Source organism: Lissotriton helveticus, chromosome 2_1 (genome assembly GCF_964261635.1).
Source record: "Lissotriton helveticus chromosome 2_1, aLisHel1.1, whole genome shotgun sequence".
NCBI lineage: Eukaryota > Metazoa > Chordata > Amphibia > Caudata > Salamandridae > Lissotriton > Lissotriton helveticus.
In genome coordinates, this window is record NC_136059.1 from 1907533407 (window position 1) to 1907553145 (window position 19739).

Below are 19739 nucleotides of genomic sequence, written 5' to 3' on the forward strand. Positions count from 1 at the left end.
CGCAAATCTTGCTATGGCAATTAAAGCATAGACGTTTAGCTTTAGTGATTATGTCCCTTTCAATATAATTCTTTCCAGCTTCAGTTCTGCATATAGTTTCGATCCATGTGCCAGGACATCTAGTAGACATGTCTTTATATCGTTATCCACATATTGTTTGGTGAACCTTGTGTCATGTTGTTGCTCAGGCTCAGTCATTGGAAAGGGGTTTCCTTGCGGCTGCATGAAATGAAGAAGGCTGTCGACATGTTTATTAAAACGTTCCCCTCTGTTTCCCACAACTTCATAGTGAGGAAAAGTTTCACGATGGTCCACTAATTTTGAAATTGTCATCTCTCTGAAAACATTGCAAATAGAGAGGACTTCATGGTAAGCTTGCTGCCATTGAGCAACATATTCACCTTTACATGTCTGACCAACAATTCCCTTGGAGATTTTTTTTTGTGATCTCTGGAACGCCTGTTCCATTTTAATATCTGTAGCCACAGCATTGAACCTTCCCTCTCTCTTTCAGCACAAAATGTCTTTGGATGAATTTTCGGTAGAGGGATGGTTTATCTACCTCTAGCTTCTTCACTCTTTCCAAATACCAGGACCCATAGCTCAGGTAGTTTATGCAATCGAATTTGCTAAAGATAGTAATCCGTGTCTCCACAGTCTTCACGTGCACCTCCCAAACACCTTCCCGATCAGCATGTACCAAGGTTTCCACTAGAGTTATCATGTGTAAAACATTTCACCAGTACTTGCAAAGTTCTAATTTTCCTTCAAATTCTTTGACAATCTCTACGAACTTGGTTTTCTGATTTTGAACTGATTGTACTGAACATTACTTGGCTTTGCATTATGTCTTTTGAATGAAGCGCATCCAGTGCCTTGTTCACTTTGGAGATAAGATATGTAAAACCTAATTTGTCATTCTTGTTCCATAAAGCATTCCAATGCAATGTTTCTATAGCCTCAGATATGATGAGCATCCTTGTAATGAACAAACATAATGACTTCCACTCAATTCTGACTGGACTGTTTTGTTTCTAAAGATTTCAGCCTCAATTAGTGGATCGTCTATGCCACGGCCACTGAGATAACTTCCTGCACACGCAACGCAACTTGACTCATGTGGAAAACACCCATCATTGGATAAAGATCATCACATTCCACTCGATTGCACATTAAAATGTCAGCTACAATACCGAAAACACCTTTATTTTAGAAAATTGGCAGGATAGGCTGGTCTTCAAGCTGGGCACGCACATTTTTGAATTTGTTTTAGAGCTGTGTATACTGTTGTGTAGTTTGTGACCGGAGATGGTCTAGCTGGCAAAAACCAAACCTTCTTCATTGGAACAGTATTCTGGGAGATCAGAGCATGAATTCCAGGCCACAGAGGAACTGGCTTTTCTACATCCTTCAGTCCACACCGAATAAGCAATATGATAAACTAGACTGCGACATGTTGATGGTTAGTAATGATTTTGCACACATTGTCAAGGCAGTTGGGTTATAGGTTTTCAGCTTCATTTGTTTATGCCTACAGCTGAAACAGCTCTTTTTTTTCTTCTACACAAAGAAGGGTGGACCCCAATTGACACTGCCACGCTTGGGCACACAAACCATGAATAACATGAAAGAGATAAGTGCAGGACACAGTAGGAAACTCTTGGATATTATGCTATTACTGGCTAAACGTAGAGTGGCATCTCGCAGGGGCAGGGGGAGGGCACCAAAATTTAAGGAGTGGCTACATGATGTTATTTATTGTCAGGAACAAACTTCCATATATGCTGAACACTACCGATGGCCTCTAGGCCAGGGGATATATGGGGACGTTTCAAACATATCTTATGCGAGGCAAGAGGGGAAGCTCTGACTCATCCCCAATGAATGGTGAGTGACTGTGGGTTGATAGAAGAAGTTACTGCTGAGTGCCCTAGGGGCTTCATGCTACTTAAGCATCGGCTATACTGATGATGCCTCTGGAGGGGTCATGTACTTTCCTGCCTTACTGCTGAACTATAATGCATTGAAGTGATAATTCCCTATGTTTCGATCCTAACTTCTACACTTGATTGTAGGATTTTGAGACGGCGCTTTACATAATGGCACAAGTTTTAATGGGAATTGCCCCAGTCACTGCGATGTATTCTGGGTTTGATGCGAAGTGAGTGATGTAACGGTACTGAAGGGCTATAAAACATGTCATTGTCTATTATAACTATTACTATAAAAGTCATGATCCATACTTCTGTAGCTATGTTTTTCTCGTCTGAAAATGCTATAAATAAAGAGTAAAAAAAAAAAAAAAAGAGATAAGTGCAGGAATAACTTTAAGACTATACATTCTTATGCCAAACACAATAAATGTGTATGACGAGCCATTTAAATTAATTATGGCAACAATTTTTTCTTATTGTTTGTTTTCCTTTTAGTAAGAAAAATATCAATGTACAAAACATAATTTATGCAAACAAACAAAATTATATACGCACTTATTGACCTTTAACGGACATAGTCATACATCCCTTTTTACATGTGTTGTTGGTTCTATTCGTCTATCATGTACATTTGAAATCCAACAACAAATATACGTTGTAAGTGCCCTAATCTTTTTTATAGACTTTTTAATTCAGTCCCTTAACAAAAGGTAATTAATTCCTCTTTTATATCAGTGGATTGTTCTTTCTCCTAAAGGGAAATATGGTCAACAGTTTTCGGCCGTCAGACAAATTTTGGCCACATCAGGACCCAAGAAACAAGGAACATGATGATGTTGTTCGTGGGCATGCATTGCGCTAAAGCGTACTATGAAAGAAAACTTTGGTCATCCCCCATGTTTTCTCGGGTTTTGATGAGGCCGAAACACATCAACCATTCCAGTGATATAAAAGAGGAATTAATGACCTTTCATTAGAGTACATGATAGACGAATATACCTAACAACACATGCAAAAAGAAATGTATGAATATGTCCAGGAAAGGTCAAGAGTGACCATAATTGTGTATATAATTTTGTTTATGCTTATGTTTGTGTAAAATATGCTTTATAGATTGATGTTTGTCTTATAAAAAGAAAAACAAACAACAAAAAAAAATAACGAATATGACTAGGTTTTGAAATATATGGTTTTGTTAGTCTTTCAAATAATTGGTGCCAAAATTAATTTAAATGGCTCATCAAACACATTTAGTGTGCTTGGCATAAGAATTTATAATCGTAAAGTTATTCCTGCACTCATCTCTTTCTTGTTATTCACAGTTTATTTTACAGTAGCTACTTAATTGATACAGTCTTGAAAAAGCAATATGGCAGTATCATATGCGTTAGATGCTCCAGACAAAGAAGAACTGTTCTCAAAATCATTTACCAAGAGCAGCAATTGTAAGTCCTTTTTAGGTCTCGCTGGTAAACTGCATCCGAAGGATGCGTGTCCAGCTGGAGACGTATAGTTGCCTGTCTCGGGGGAAGGAAGGACAAGAGGGTGTTACGAGATTTTGTCCAGGATTTGGGTGCGCGAACGCGCACGTCGGCTCCGTCCACGCGTGCGCACACAGCCAGCCACCACACAGACTCAAACACACGCGCGCTAGTTACTTTCACTTTCCATCCCCCCACCAGTCATCGGCTCTTTTTACACACTTATGCATGCATGCATACATACACACACACAGACACACGCGCACACACAGGCACAAACATACAGACACACTCGCACACACACGCTCGCGCGCGCGCACACACACACATCCCCCCCTCACACCCCACTCACCGAGTTCTTTTCGTGTGTCCCTCTCTCCCTCGGCAGGCAGCGGGTCATCCTCAGCAGCAGGCGGGGCTCTCCACGAGCACAGAAGCCCCGCGAGCTGACACGCAAATCTTCCGGCTGACGGGCACAGGAGCGCTTCAGCACAGGAGCGCGGGGTAGGCTCCTGTCTGCTTCCTGTCTTTTTGCGGCCCTGCCCCTGTCCCAACACAGGTTGCCTGGCTTCCTGTTCAAGCCGGGCTGCGGATCTTGTTGGTTTCTGAAGTAGCGTTCTACTCGCCGAAAATCACTCCGATGCCTCGTCAAAGGTAGTAAGCGCTATACAAATGGCCATTAAATACAATTACGGTGGACAGCAGTACGCTGGCTTCACTTTAGCCCTTCTGTGGCTATGCGGTAGAAGAGAGAAATTGTGTATATAGAGTATTTAACCCTAAAGCACTTGGAAGCCATACTAATGGCAATCAGCGTTATGCAAATCTTTGTTGACATATCATGTAGTTCCATTTCTACACCGCGTCATACCTGATGATGCAATAAAGCGCCTAGCACGCTTAACAGCAGGGAGCGCTTGGAAGCTCTATACCTCAGTTCAGTTCCTCTACAGATGCGTAGGGCACATGTTCCAGTCCATGACATCTGTTGCAATTGGCCTCTGCCGAGATCTTCACAAGCGATATCATCCCTATTTCAACTGGTTTGCCTCAGCCTTTCATCTGCCTGAGATTAAAACAAGCATTTACCATGCAATAGGTCTCGCATTTACTCAAGTTTAAGCAATTGGCATTGTAAATGGCAATGCCATTTATTTACGTTTTAAAAACAAAAATAAAAGGCATTGCCATTTGCAATGTCAATAGCTCAAACTTGCGTAAATGCGAGACCTATTGCATTGCAAATGCTTGTTTGGAAAAGTGACTTGGAAGTGGTATGCTGTCAGATTCATAATATTTTACAGATGAGCTCCTAACAAGTTCCTGCTCCGTAATATGCCATTATAACTCCGTACTAAGTCATTAAACTTGTTGATACACCAATCCTATACACTGAAGTTATTAGGTCTCTCCTTTAGCACTTGCCATAGATTGCATGGGCAGTTATGTATAGCGGAGTTTTCTATTTGCTGTGATGTAATTCATAAAACATGATTTGGAAAAGACATACATTTGCACAGCATAAGTCTGTCGGCTCATGAGATTGTCTTCCACTTCTTCGCTTAGATCTTCAAAGCTGTGATCAATGTTGTCTGCTTCTGTTGCGAACTCAAGAACTTTAGTTAGTAACAGTTTTACTTTGCTGAAGTTAAACGATGATGTAAACATTTTTAAGACAACTTCAGACATTCTTGCTGACTCCCATGATTTGCAGAGCTCTGGGGCATTACAAAATTTGTCATTAAGTCCAAAATCAAAAAAATTCAGGACGATTCCCAAAATGGCCCCTGCTGATTTTATTGTATTCTGTGATCTTATTTTGTCAGCAACAACTTCAGTAGTCAAATCAGCCGAGAACACCATAAGTGGATCATTCATTTTGTTAGACTGACAAAACGAATTCTAACATTGTACATTCCCACCAGAAATATCTTCATTTCATTATTATGGATCAATACTGTTTCATCAATGTTGAACATTATTTCTCGGATCTCACGGAGTGTGAACCCGTAGCGAGCACTCAAGTAGCTTTAAAACATCATTTGTTTTTCAAAGAGTGCAAACTTAACTGAATGCTGGTGGTTATGTTGCTGCTGGGAGCTCATTGTACATTCACATTTTCGAATGTATGCACACATGCATATAATAATAATAAAGGGAATTTTATAAAGCGCCTGGTACGCTGAGAAGCGTGTCTCCGCGCTAACTGAAAGAAATACAGACTCAAGCAGAATTAAGGAATGGACCCGACTATCTTGAGAAGAGGTGTGTTTTTAATTTCCTCCGGAAACTAGTTTCCGATGGGTCCAAACGGAGATCAAGGGGTAGAGCATTCCAGCTCTTCGCCACCAGGTAGCGAAAAGATCTTCCTCCCATGCGGGCCCTTCTCACTCTAGGCACCTTTAGTAGGCCTCCATGTGAGGAGCGCAAAGCGCGAGATGGGGCATACCTGGTGACTAGACTCTGGAGAGGTACAGGCGACCTCTTAGCAAGAATGCGATGACAGGTGCACAGGGTTTTAAAATCAATTCTGCTCCTTACCGGCAGCCAGTGGAGGGTCTGAAGGGCAGCTTTGGAGCTTGATCTTTTTGGAAGCTTTAGTATAAGGCGTGCTGCAGCATTCTGAAGCACCTGTAGGCGATTGATTGCCTTACAGGTTGCTCCCAGGTACATTAGATTGCCAAAATCCATGCGTGCTGTGACAAGGGCATGCACCAGGGTTTTGCGGGCGGTCATGGGGAGAAGAGCTAGGACCTTCCGAAGCCTTTTTAATACACCAAAACAGATGCCCATCACCCTGTCTATCTGGGGCCCGAAAGACAGGTCAGCATCGAGCCAAACCCCAAGATTTCTTACTTCATGACGATGTTGGGGCCTCACCTAGACATGGGGGCCACCACGCCGACGACCAGACAGTTGGCTTCCCCCCCACCACGAGCACCTCGGTCTTGCTACCATTTAATTTAAGACAATTAGTGGACATCCAGGTTGCAAGATCTTGCATGCAAGCCCTGAAGCTGTCCATGGCAAGGCCGGGTGCACGCGAGAGGGAGACAACCAGCTGAGTGTCGTCGGCGTAGGATACAATTTGTAATCCGTGACCAACCGCAGTTGGAGCCACTGGAGAGACATATAGATTGAAAAGGGTTGGGCTCAGGGACGATCCTTGCGGAACTCCCTGACCCAATCCTATGTCTCTAGAGTAGTGGTCACCTTGGCGGACTTGGAAGCTTCTTCCAGTCAGGAAGGATTGGATCCACTGGAGTGCGGCTCCCGTTATTCCTCCGCTATTCAGACACTGTAGCAAGGTGGAATGAGCTACAGTGTCGAATGCCGCACTTAGGTCCAATAGGATGAGGGCCATAGTATGACCCTCCTCCACTCCCTGCCGCAAGGTCTCCACCGCCATCAAAATCGCTGATTCTGTTGAATGGCGGGGTCGGAAGCCAAATTGGGTGTCGTGCAATAAGGCAGCTTTGTCCACAAAGTCCATTAGTTGCACATTAACCGTTTTTTCGGCCACTTTGGCCATATACGGTAGAAGAGAAATAGGCCGCAGATTTTCGAGATGATCAAAACTGATGGTGGGTTTCTTCCTAAGGGGTAGGACCACCGCCTTTTTCCAATCTATAGGCACGGTCATTGTGTTGAAAGACACGTCCAGTAGATGCCTGATGTAGGGTTCCAAGACCTCTAGGCTATCTGCTAGGCGTTTCGGTGTAGTAGGATCCCGTGGAGAACCCGATTTTACAGATCTACAGATTTTTAAGAGATCTTCTGTAGGTGGGGTGACGAAGTTGGTCAATCTAGGTTTATCCCCCCACTCCCTTGGGCATTCCACAAATTCAACCCCACTAATAGGTTGAATTGGAAATGCGGAATAGATCTTAGATATTTTTTCCGCAAAAAAGTCTGCAATCCTGTCGCAAGACTCGGGCGAACAATCCTCAGGGATGGTGACTGATTTTCCGTTAGCAAGAGTATTGTAGAGCAAGAATAGCTCTTTCGTCGAGTTACCAGCTTCGCTAATTCACAGCTGCTCTTAAGACTTTATTCCTCATTGAAGTTATTTCTGCACTCCATGTCCTTAATCTGCAGTTGCAGTCAGTATAATCTCTGTAAGCTATCTTCTTTCCGGACATGATGGTGCCGGAAACTCTTCCTTCTTGCAGAAGGTGGTGTCTAGTTCCATGTGGGACAGTACAGAACACACAGTACAGAACGCGCTGCCTCACCCCTCTAAGAAAGAGGAACGGCTTCACCCTTTAGTCCCAAAAAGAGCTCTAGTTTTTACATTGAGCACACAAAAGAGCACCTGGGGATGATCACTTTGTATTGTCTCTGCCGGTGCTAAGAATCGAAAAGCGGTTGAGAAGCTAACCTTGTCCAGGTAGATTGTCCTGTTAATCGAAGCATACTATCCCATTGCCGAAAACGAGCCTCCTGAGGACCTTTGGACACATTCTACCGGAGCCTAGGCAGACACAACTGTGTGTGTGTGTGTGTGGGTGCAAGGTATTTGCGTTTACCTTGCTGTTTAGATCAGCTACTCGGCTGAAAACTTCATCTTGGAAGAAACTAGCTGCAGATAAAAACATGTTTGCCCTGTGAGACTCACATACTCTGTACTTCATTCTTTCGTCAATCCCTTTGGCCCTTGTTCTAGATAAACCATAGATAATATATTGAAGATCTTCTGCATTATGATCAGTTATTGGAGGTGGGTGAGGGGTAGTTTTTGGTCTTCTAAGTGGATGGGCACATGGTTTGGTTGTTGTCGCTTTCTCAGAAGACTCAGATTCTTGTTGTGATTCACTGGTTTCCGCTATTTTTTTTACAGTATTTTTAGGCTTTTTCTATTGTATACATCTTGTAGCACTGGTTGTTACAATGGTAAAAAGTTTGATCATCTTCACCCATCTGTTTCAATCTTTAGTGAACTTCGTCTTGCCGTATTTGTACAGCATCTCAAACTTTCTTCTGTCCAGGCGTAGATGATGTTAGCTTTTCTTTTGGATTAGTTTGGCATTTGATAGCATTTTTCATTGTTGAAGGAGTCCTCAGATTTTGTTTGTAGTTAGCAACATTCAGTAAGACGCTAAAGATCCTCTGCTACCACCTGCTTCAATCATGTTTACGAATTTGAACCAACGGAAAAACTGAAACAAAAACAATATTAAAATAATTTACCAATATGATGGCTAAAGCACATCATTAAAGAGCAGCCATTTTGGAAAATGGTGAAAGGGTTGATCTGAGGAGTTATTTTCTGTCTCTATAAGGCTACTTAAGCCCCAAATCCTATATTTTGACACCAAAATTAAGTATGTAGGTCTCATGGTTCATGAAATATTGCATTATCATTTTCAAAAATGTCTTCCAGAAAAATTCAGCACAATTAGCAATGTCTACCCAAGCTAAATTACTTCTCTAATGATACAAAAACACAAATCAACAATGAAAATCTCTGGACAACAATTTTTTTTTCTACAGCAGTATATCAAGGGGCCAGGACTATTCAAAAACAATAACTATGCTTCAGTTAATTAGACAAGAATTTGGTGCACATTCAGCTTTTACCCATGAGGTTCATATATATTTTTTTTTAATCTTTTTATTAACATAATCAAAAGAAAAGCATCTGGTGACATATGTTGCTTCACATTTGCCAAGTATACATTTCCATACTACAAAATAATACGGGGACTCCAACACTACTGTAACTACTCTAACATCTGGAGGAACGCAGATATCCCCTCTGTAACTATTCCAGGCGCCCCAGACCTTCCCCCACTTCCCGGGGCAGCCCCTGGCAACGTAGACTGACCTCTCCCTGTACATGCACCAGTCTAAATCCTCCATCCACTTCCCGATCTGGGGCGCTTGGCTGGCGCCCCACAACTGAGCAATATTACGCTTAGCAATCATGCACGCCAGGGTCACCCACTGTTTCCCATATGAGTTCAGGTCCGTAGGTACCCAGACATTCAGGACCCATCGTCGGGTCTCCAGTGCTAACTCCACCCCCAACACTTCTCGGATCCTGTCATGGACTTTAACCCAATAGTCCTGTATTTCAGCGCAGTGCCACAAAATATGCATGAATGTTCCGGTCTACTCGCATCCCCTCCGACACTGCCCACTCTCCGCCAGACCCATGTGCACCAGTCGAGGCCCTGTGGTGTACGACCGGTGAAGATTCTTCAGTTGCACCAGCGTAAGTCTCATTTGGATGGCCACTACTTTCGGGGAGGAGACTGCCTCCCTCTAGTCCTCATCATCCAATACTAAGCCATCAGCGCCCCACTGCTCCCTAATAGTCACCAGCGGATCCCCCATATGATTGATCAGTTTTTTATATATTAATGAAATGGTTTTTTCGGGGAGATGACCGTCCAAGACCTGGTCCTCCAAGGGGGAGACCTCAGGAGGCATAGTGTCTCTGGGGATATTTGCAAGTAGGGCATGTCTGACCAGGAGGTACCGGTAACGCTCGCTCTCCCGCAGATGGTACCTTTCCTGGAGGGCGTAGAACATAAGGATCTCGTCTTTCCCCCAAATGTCCTTAATCTGTGAGATCCCGATGAGATCCCATTTATCAAAGCCCTTCATTTTCCACAGGCTACCCAACCTCTCCGAATTCCACAGTGGGGGTGCGAGAGTAAGTTTTCCATCCCACTTAAGGTATCGAGTAGCAGCATGCCACACTTGTATCGCGTGCGCCGGCAGCCCGACAAGGGGAAACCGGCCGTTCCTAGCATATAGAGCCCTTGTGAAATCCCCCTCGGGCATCTGACCACGGTCCATCGCATATTCGGGGTCCAGTGGAGACCCATAAACAGCGTGGTTTATCGCTGCTAGTTGGGAAGCCCAGTAGCATTTCCGTAGGTCTGGCAAGCCGATCCCACCGTCGTACCAGGGAAGAGTAAGCTTGGAGAAAGCGATACGAGGTCTGCCCTCCCAAAGAAGCTGCCGTTGGAGGGACTCTATTTTCTTAAAATAGGAGGAGGGCACCGGATCCATTGCGAATTGAAGCGTGTATAGGAAGCGAGGAAGGGCCATCATTTTAAATAGCACCGCTCGACCCAGAAGGGAGAGCGGCAACGACCTCCATCTCGCCACATCTCTGCGGAACCTGGCCAGCGGGGGCCCCAGATTGTTATCATATCTCAACTTCGGGTCAATGGTCACATAGATGCCCAGGTACCGAAATCCCACTGGCTCAACTTGCAGTGGGCAGGAACTCAATGAGTTTAATTTTTTTACTTTCTCACAAAGGTGGAATGCAAAGGCGATCCAGATGGCATTATTACCCCTTGAAAGAGAAAAATACCAGGCACGTAAGTCTCCAAGTTTCCTCACGTATCACAACATTTGGAAATCCTACATAGTGTCCTACTTTAATCTAGGACTACAAGAAAAGAGCCTGTAACTCATCAACCAACAACACCCTAGCAATCAATATACTCCTGCTCCCAACAACTCCAAAGAAATTCAAAGGGGAATGGTGCGACATTACTTGCATTCTCCTCCCATTCCATGAAACAGCCTATTTCTTCTGCTCTTGAATAGGCACTCAAATGCCATCAAAATGGCAATCATGGGGATAAAGATGTATTTACTTTTTCTTTTTTATTACAAATAGTTTTTCACAATAAGAAGTCGAAACAAAAAATCAGCCATAGAGATGGTGCAAGAGAATGAACAGGCTTCTTCAATAATGGCTTTATAAGCTCATGAGTTAATTAGTTGGACATATATAATAATGTAGAAAGAGGAACAATTATACTATATTACCTCGGTCGAAGGCAACAGGTTGCGCATAGACAATTGGTCTGTTTAAAGTAATAAGTACAGCCTCACGATCGGATGAGCCACTTATTTCTTCTTGTAGAGCATTTCGTAAACCAATTTTTGTTTTGAAATAAGCAACCTGGTGGAAATCCGAACCAGCTTCTTCATAAACCTTTGAATAATTAGGGAGAAATACAATTAGTAGGTTATATTAAATGAACAAATGACATCATAGTAGATGTAGTGGTCCATAAAACAACAATTTCATATTTTGATCGGAATCGCTGTTTTTGGCAACGGTGCCGCGTGTAAAAAGAGCTCGTATTGGAGGCCGCTCCTTTGGACTGCTGGCGCCACAGCTGTGGAACTCCCTGCCGCTGACACTCCGGGGTGCCACTAGCCTACTTGCTTTTAGGAAAGGTTTAAAGACCTGGCTGTTTACCCTCTAGGTTTTTTTCTTTCCTTTTTCTTTTACTGGGTCTTCCACTCTGTTTTTATTACTGTGTTGTGTTATTTCTTCGTAGGTCTCATTATTAAAGCGCCGGGACACTCTTTTTGAGTAGCCGTGCGCTATATAAAAATAAATATAACATAACATAACATAACAAAAAAAGCACAACACATCAAATGTGAAAAGTGCAAAATGGTTTCCACTTGAATAAAGGCAAGACATGTACTACTCAAAATAAAAAGAAAGATCATTTTGGCTTTCGACTGAAAGAGATGTGTAGTTTGAAATGTGTACAGTGATTGTGAGCAAAGCGCTCTTTCGCTACATCGTTGCAGGGCTCAAATTCAGGAGCCGGAAAACACAGAGGACGCTATAAAATATATTCATGTTTCACTGCCTTCACTGCCTCTCTAGGGATTAATTCTAGCAGCAAAGGTATTTTAAAAGACCACCATCACTGTATCACCCCCTTCCTCCCCAGAACTTTGGGCAGTCCGAAGACTCTTCTCATTAGGGGGCAATTTCCTTTAATTCTGCCTCTGCATAGTGGGTGCAGTGTATTTTCCACCTCGGCTTGCACATCATTTAACAACATTGCAACAGGGAAAGCTTTTACTACCCCTGGTTGCAGTCTGTCTAGTAACTGATCTTGAAAAGTATGGGTAGCATGTTCCCTGCCAGGCATCTCTTGTCTGTTATAGCTTCCAGCAGAGACCAGTTTAAATCACTAATCTATTATTCCAAAAAGCCACATCTAGCTTCTGCCTCGTCTTAAGATTTTTCAACTCCTGCAACTCTCTCAAACACTCATTGTAGTTAAGCTTCTAAGATATGCATGACTGCTGAAATGTACAGGGGATAGTTCATTTGATAAGTAAGACACTACATTTCTTGTTACTGGTAGTGACAGAGAAGTACATTATTTACACAAGTTCAATTGGATGAGGAGTGTATGGAAAATACTACTTACCAGTATGCATCTGTTCTTGGCATGTAGAGCTGCAGAAGTCGTACACTTAGCATTAGATCGCCACCTGGTGTTGGGCTCGGATGATTGCATGTTGTTGTCGTCTTGGAAGAAGTCTTTGTAGTCACGAGATAGGTGACTCCTCCCTTGGACGATAGTGCGCATGGGCATCGGCTCCATCCTTAGATTGTTTTTCGCCATGATGGGAAATGATGGGGTTAGTAGAAGTAAAGAAAGGATGTCCATGCGTGTGCAGATAAGTAAGATAAAACTGGAACAGATACAGGTCCCGGGGAGGCGGGAGGGCGTGTACAACTCTGCAGCTCTACATGCCAAGAACAGATGCATACTGGTAATTACCATTTTCCGTTCGAGGCATATGAGCTGCAGATTGTACACTTAGCATCGATTGTGCAGCAGTGTCTCCCTTAGCGGTGGTCACCTGTATCTGTTGCAGTAGTTTGAAAGAGAGTTTTAAGGACAGATTGGCCTACTGCAGCTTGCTGCTTGGCTTACACATCAACACAGTAGTGTTTAGTGAAGGAGTGTGTTGTAGACCATGTTGCTGCTTTGCATATGTCCTCTAGGGGGATGTTTCCTAAGAAAGCCATAGAGGCTCCTAGTTTGCGTGTCGAGTGCGCTCTAGGAGGAACTGTTAATGTACGTTTTGCTTTTTGATAGCATATTTGTATACATTTTACAATCCACCTTGCAATCCCACCTTTAGAGATGGGGTTGCCTTTATGAGTTGGAGAGAAAGACACAAACAGTTGTTTTATGTTTCTAAAAGACTTAGACCTATCTATATAGTAGAGAAGAGCTCTTTTAACATCTAATGTGTGTAGAGCCCTTTCTGCGACAGAGTCCGGGTTTTGAAAAAACACAGGTAACTCTACAGATTGCTTTGAATGAAAAGGAGTTATGACTTTGCGAAGGACTTTTGGATTAGTTCTTAAAACCACTTTGTTACGATGTAGTTGTAAAAATGGTTCTTGTATTGTAAATGCTTGTATTTCACTTACTCTTCTAAGAGAGGTAATGGCAATAAGGAAAACTGTTTTCCATGTGAGGAATTGCAGTTCACATTTATGTAAAGGCTCAAAAGGGGGTCCCATGAGTCTTGTAAGAACAACGTTTAGGTTCCATACTGGAGAAGGTGGCAACCTGGGAGGGATAATTATTTTTAATCCTTCCATAATTGCTTTAATTGCAGGCACTCTGAAAAGAGACAGATCTTGTCTATTTTGTAAATATGCTGCAATTGCTGCAAGGTGCAGTCGTATGGATGAATATGCCAAGTTACACCTTTGTAAATGTAAAAGGTAACAAATGATATTCTGGATGGAAGCATCCAGGGGATCAATTTGGTTATTGTTGCAATAAATGGCAAATCTTTTCCATTTAGCAGCATAACAAGCTCTGGTAGTAGGTCTCCTGGCCTCTTTAATAATGTTCATACAGTTTGGTGGTAGGTTAAGATAACCAAACTCTAAGACTTCAGGAGCCAGATCGCCAAATTCAGTGGATTTGGGTCTGGATGTTGGATGTCTTCATGGTTCTGCGTTAGCAGAGATGGAGTCAGTCGTAGTTTTTGGTGTGGGACTAGAGATAGTTTTAGCAGTGTGGTGAACCACGGTTGACGTGCCCATGTAGCAGCTACTAGGATTAGTTTGAGAGACTGTTGTCTGAGCTTGCGTACTACTAATGGTATTAGTATTTGTGGTGGGAAAGCGTACGCAAATCTGCCTGACCAGTTCATCCATATCGCAGTGCCCTTGGACAGTGGGTGTGGAAACCTGGCGGCGAAGGTTGGGCATTTTGCGTTTTCGTGTGTAGCGAACAGATCTATGTCTGGATGACCCCACTTGTGAAAGAATGGTTGAAGAACCTGCGGATGTAGTTCCCATTTGTTAATTTGTTGTGTCTGCCAACTCAACAGATCTGCTATCTGATTGTGAACTCCTGGAAGGTGCTCTGCTAACAGATTTATGTTCTGTGGAATGGCCCATCTCCAAATGTTCTGTGTGAGCTGGGACAGTTGTAGAGAGTGTGTCCCTCCCTGTTTTTCTATATAATACATGGCTGTCATGTTGTCCGTCCGGATCAAGACAGCTTTGTTCTGTACTAGTACCTGGAAAGTTTTGAGTGCTAAGAATATTGCTAGCAGCTCTAGATGGTTGACATGAAGAACAAGTTACTTACCTTCGGTAACGATATATCTGTAAGAAACAGTAGTTAGTATTAGATTCCTTACCTTAGAATATCCCCAGGCATCAGTCTGGATCCGGAAACTTTTGCGTAGCAGTACCCCTGCGCGTCGGTAGGCGTCCCCTGCGGCTCCGCGTCCGTCGTCGGCGTCGTGCGCCGTGATGACGTCTCTGGAGTATATAGACGCCGCCTCCGCGCGCTGACGTCAGTTCTTTGCACACAGCTTTTCCGCTCCAGAACACGCAGAGCCATGTGAGAACCAACACTGGTGCCATTTGAAACTAGGGCCCTGAAAGGGATGTCCTTAACCCTAGGTATCAGTTCGCAGAACGGGGAGGATGGGAGGGGCGGTAAGGAATCTAATACTAACTACTGTTTCTTACAGATATATCGTTACCGAAGGTAAGTAACTTGTTCATCTGAAAGAAACAGGTTAGTATTAGATTCCTTACCTTAGAATAGATACCCCAGCAATACCAACCCCGGTGGTGGGTCTGCGAACCAATACAATCCTACACCAGAAAGTCCTGGAGGACCGAACGGCCAAAGAAGCCATCCCTCCGGACTTGACTGTCCAGGCAGTAGTGCCTCGCAAAGGTGTGCAGCGAGGCCCACGTAGCCGCCTGGCAAATGTCCTGCAAAGGGACTCCCCGGCCCAGGGCAGTAGTAGCCGCCGTGGTCCGAGTGGAATGGGCTCTCAGCCCAACAGGAGGCTCCTTCCGAGCCAAAGAGTAGCACGCTTTGATGCACAGGACGACCCACCGAGAGATGGTCCGTTTCTGTACCGCCCTTCCCTTCTTCTCACCCACGTAGCCAACAAACAGTTGGTCATCCACCCGGAACTGGCGTGTGCGATCCATATAAAATGAAAGCGCACGTTTTGGGTCCAGACGATGGAGCCGCTCTTCATCTTTTGAAGGATGCGGAGGCGGGAAGAAGGAGGGTAAGGTGATGGATTGCCCGATGTGAAAAGCAGAAACTACTTTGGGCAGGAAAGAAGGTCTAGTTCTCAGAACCACCTTGTCTGGATGAATGGACATGAAAGGAGGTTTGACAGAAAGAGCCTGGAGCTCACTCACTCTCCTGGCAGAGGTGATGGCAACCAGGAAGGCCGTCTTCAAAGTCAGGAGACGGAGAGGACAGGAATGAAGCGGCTCAAAGGGAGCGCACATCAAGAAAGTCAGAACCAGGTTCAAGTCCCACTGAGGCATCACGAACGGAACAGGTGGATACATGTGCGTGATGCCCTTCAAGAATCTCGTTACAATAGGGGACTTGAACAAAGATGGCTGATCAGGTAGCCTTAAGAAGGCGGAAAGGGCAGAAAGGTAGCCCTTGATAGTGCCCAGAGCAGAGCCCTGCTGGGCAAGAGAGAGAAGAAAGAGGAGAACCTCGGAGAGAGGGGCAGAAAGGGGATCCACAGCCTTTGCTGTGCACCATGCCACAAATCTGTTCCACCGGCAGGCGTATACCGACTTTGTGGAGGGACGCCTGGCTGCCAGAATCACATCACAGACTTCAGGAGGCAAGTCAAATGGCCTCAACTGTCGCCGCTCAATCTCCACGCATGGAGGTGGAGACTGGACAGGTTCAGGTGGAGGACCGTCCCCTGCTGCTGCGACAGAAGGTCCTCCTGAAGGGGCAGGCGGATCGAGGGACCGACTGACATGCTGAGTAGCTCGGGATACCAGTACCTTCGAGCCCAGTCCGGAGCCACAAGGATAACTTGGGCCCGGTCGCGCCTGATCTTCTTCAGCACTCTGGGCAGAAGTGGTATAGGCGGAAAGGCGTACAACAGACCGCAACTCCACTCGCGCCGAAAGGCGTCTCCGAGCGAGTGCCGTCTTGGAAACTCCAACGCGCAGAACTGATGACATTGCGCGTTCTCTTCTGTGGCGAATAGATCTAACCAAGGCTCTCCCCATTGCAGAAAGAGGCCTTTCGCCACGTCCGAGTTCAGACGCCATTCGCGATCCACCGAGCACCGACGGCTGAGTTTGTCCGCCCTGGCGTTCAGAGAACCTGCCAGGTGTTGAACCGTCAGAGTCACGCTCGGACGTTCCAGCCATTGCCAGAGGCGCAGAGCCTCCTGGCAAAGGGTCCACGACCCCACTCCGCCCTGCTTGTTGCAGTACCACATGGCGGTGGTGTTGTCCGTGAACACCTGCACTACACTCCCGTTCACAAAGGGGAGGAATGCCTTCAGTGCTAGGCGAATCGCCCGCAGCTCCAACATGTTGATATGGAGCCGGGACTCCGCCGGAGACCAGATGCCTCTGATCTCCGCCTCTCCCAAGTGGCCTCCCCAGCCCTGGAGGGACGCGTCCGTCACAACGACGTGCTCCGGTTGGGGAAGGGAGAGGGATCTGCCCCTGACCCAATCGCGGTCCGTAAGCCACCACTGCAACTGTCTCGCAGTGCTCTCCGAGATCAGGACATGGTCGGATAGGTTGCCTTGATGCTGGGCCCACTGAAACTTCAGGTCCCACTGCAGAGCCCGCATCCGCCACCGGGCGTGATGCACCAGAAGGATGCAGGAAGCCATCAGCCCCAGCAGCCGCAGCGTCAACCTGACCGAAACCCGGGATAACGGCTGAAAGATGGGAATCAAAGCCTGTATATCCCGGACCCGCCGTTCCGGAGGATAAACCCGAAACTGCGCCGAGTCGAGAACCGCTCCGATGAAAAGGAGCTTTTGAGAGGGACACAGGTGTGATTTCGGCACATTGATGGAAAACCCCAGCTCGTGCAGGAGGTCTGCCGTCATCTGAAGGTGGTGGACGACTGTCTGGGGCGAGCCCGCCTTCAACAACCAGTCGTCGAGGTAGGGGAAGACTGCAACCCCTGACTGGCGCAGATGAGCTGCGACCACCGCCATCACTTTCGTGAACACCCGTGGGGCGCTGGTAAGGCCGAAAGGGAGCACGATAAACTGAAAGTGCTCGTGGCCTACCGTGAACCGCAGGTAACGCCGGTGGGCCGGCAGGACGGGGATGTGAAAATACGCATCCTGCAAGTCCAACGCTACCATCCAGTCTTGCGGGTCTAGAGCAGCCAAGACCTGAGCCAAAGTCAACATCTTGAACTTCTCCTTCCGGAGGAAGCCGTTGACGTTCTGTAGATCCAAGATAGGACGCAGGCCCCCCTTGTCCTTCTTGGGTACCAGAAAGTAGTGGGAATAGCAACCACACCCTACTTCTGGCCCAGGAACTCGCTCGATGGCCCCCTTGGCCAAGAGGGCCGTAACTTCCTCCTGCAGAAGTGTCAAGTGGTCCCCCGACACACTGTGGTTCTGCGGTGGCATGGCTGGAGGAGGGGTCTCGAAGGGGAGGGAGTAGCCCCTTCGGACGAGCTGCAGCACCCACCTGTCCGATGTGATAGTGCGCCAGCGGGAGAGGTGATGGCGAACCCTGCCACCCACTGGCGTCACATGGGCCTGAAAGCTCGGACTAGGAGGATTTGGAGGCTGATGCTGCGGGGGGAGGTGTGGCCTGACCGCGCCGTTGTCCCCGACCGCCTCCACGGCGGAATCCACGGCCGCCACCGCGTTGAGAAGTGTTCTGCGCTGCGTGGCTGGCAGCACATGTGGGACCGCCCCTTCCTTGGCCACGAAAGGAGCGAAACGAACCCGTTTGCTGGCGCTGGGTCGAGAGACCCAAGGACTTGGCCGTGACCCTGGAGTCCTTGAAGCGCTCAAGCGCGTGGTCCGCTTTGTCGCCAAACAGGCGACTGCCATCGAACGGCATGTCCATCAAAGTATTTTGGACATCCGCCGAAAAGTTGGCGGATCTCAGCCAGGCGTGGCGACGAATCGCCACCGTCGTGGACATCGCTCTGCCCAGCGAGTCGGTCGTATCAAGACCACACCTGATGGAATATCTCGCCGCGTCTCGGCCTTCAATCATAGCCTGGCCGAGCTTGTCCCGTACCTCCTGCGGGCATTGCGGCAGACACTCCGCGACCGTATCCCACAGAGAGTGGGTGTAGCGGCCCAAGAGGCATGCGGTGTTGCAAGACCGCAGTCCCAGACTCAGGGACGAGAAGACCTTTTTGCCATACTGGTCGTACCTCTTTGATTCCCGGTCGGGCGGGGCCGACGGGAATGCGGTTTGGGAAGTCGAGGCCTGGATCACCAGACTCTCAGGGGTGGGATGGGTGGACAGGAACTTGGGGTCGTCCGGACACGGACGGTGGCGTCTGGCCACGTTCCTATCAACAGGCGAACCTGAAGCGGGCCTGGACCACGTGCCCAAAAGAACGTCCGTCAAGGCTTCGTTGAACGGCAGCAGAGGCTCGTGTGGGCATGACTGCGGTTTGAAGACCTCGGTGAGGATGTTAGGCCTCACTTTTGCGACGGGGAGCTCAAGGCGTAAGGCCTTGGCAGCCCTCATCAACACCACTGAATAAGCAGCCCCAGCCTCCGAAGCCACAGTAGGAGGCGAGACAAAACCAGGGTTAGGAGAATCGTCCAGACCACTGGCATCACCCAAGTCACCTGTCCAGTCCACGTCGTACTGACACTCGCGTGACAGAGGGTCCTCAGACCCCTCCCAACCCTCTCCATAATCTTCATCCTCACCATATTCGGAGTCAACGATGTAGACCGGCTCCTCGGGGTCAATGGGCCCCATCGGCGCCGGACTCGGCGTCGGACGACGCCGGTCCGACTCCGCGTCCGGAGTTGGAGAGGGAATGGGGGTGGTGCCGCCCGGAGCCGGCGCCGGAGCCCCGGAGCCGGCGCCGGAGCCCCGGCGCCGGCCGGAACCGGCGTCGGAGTCACGGCGCCGCGCGGAGGCGGCACCACGGGTTGCCCCGATGGAATCGGCGCCGGAGAGGCCGGAGGACCAGCCGGCGTCAACCCTGAACGGCCCCGGGGCCGGAGCCGGCGTCGGGGCCGGAGCACC

General features: G+C 47.0%; 1 protein-coding gene across 15 annotated transcripts in view; it reads right to left on the minus strand.

The window, feature by feature from the left end:
- Positions 1–19739, minus strand: part of BLTP1 (bridge-like lipid transfer protein family member 1) — a 2102388-nt gene that overhangs the window by 830738 nt on the left and 1251911 nt on the right. For all 15 annotated transcript variants that reach the window (XM_078676841.1, XM_078676840.1, XM_078676839.1 and 12 more), the window contains one exon: positions 11213–11381. In XM_078676841.1, the coding sequence (XP_078532967.1) occupies positions 11213–11381 (169 nt within the window). The remainder of the gene's footprint in view (positions 1–11212; positions 11382–19739) is intronic.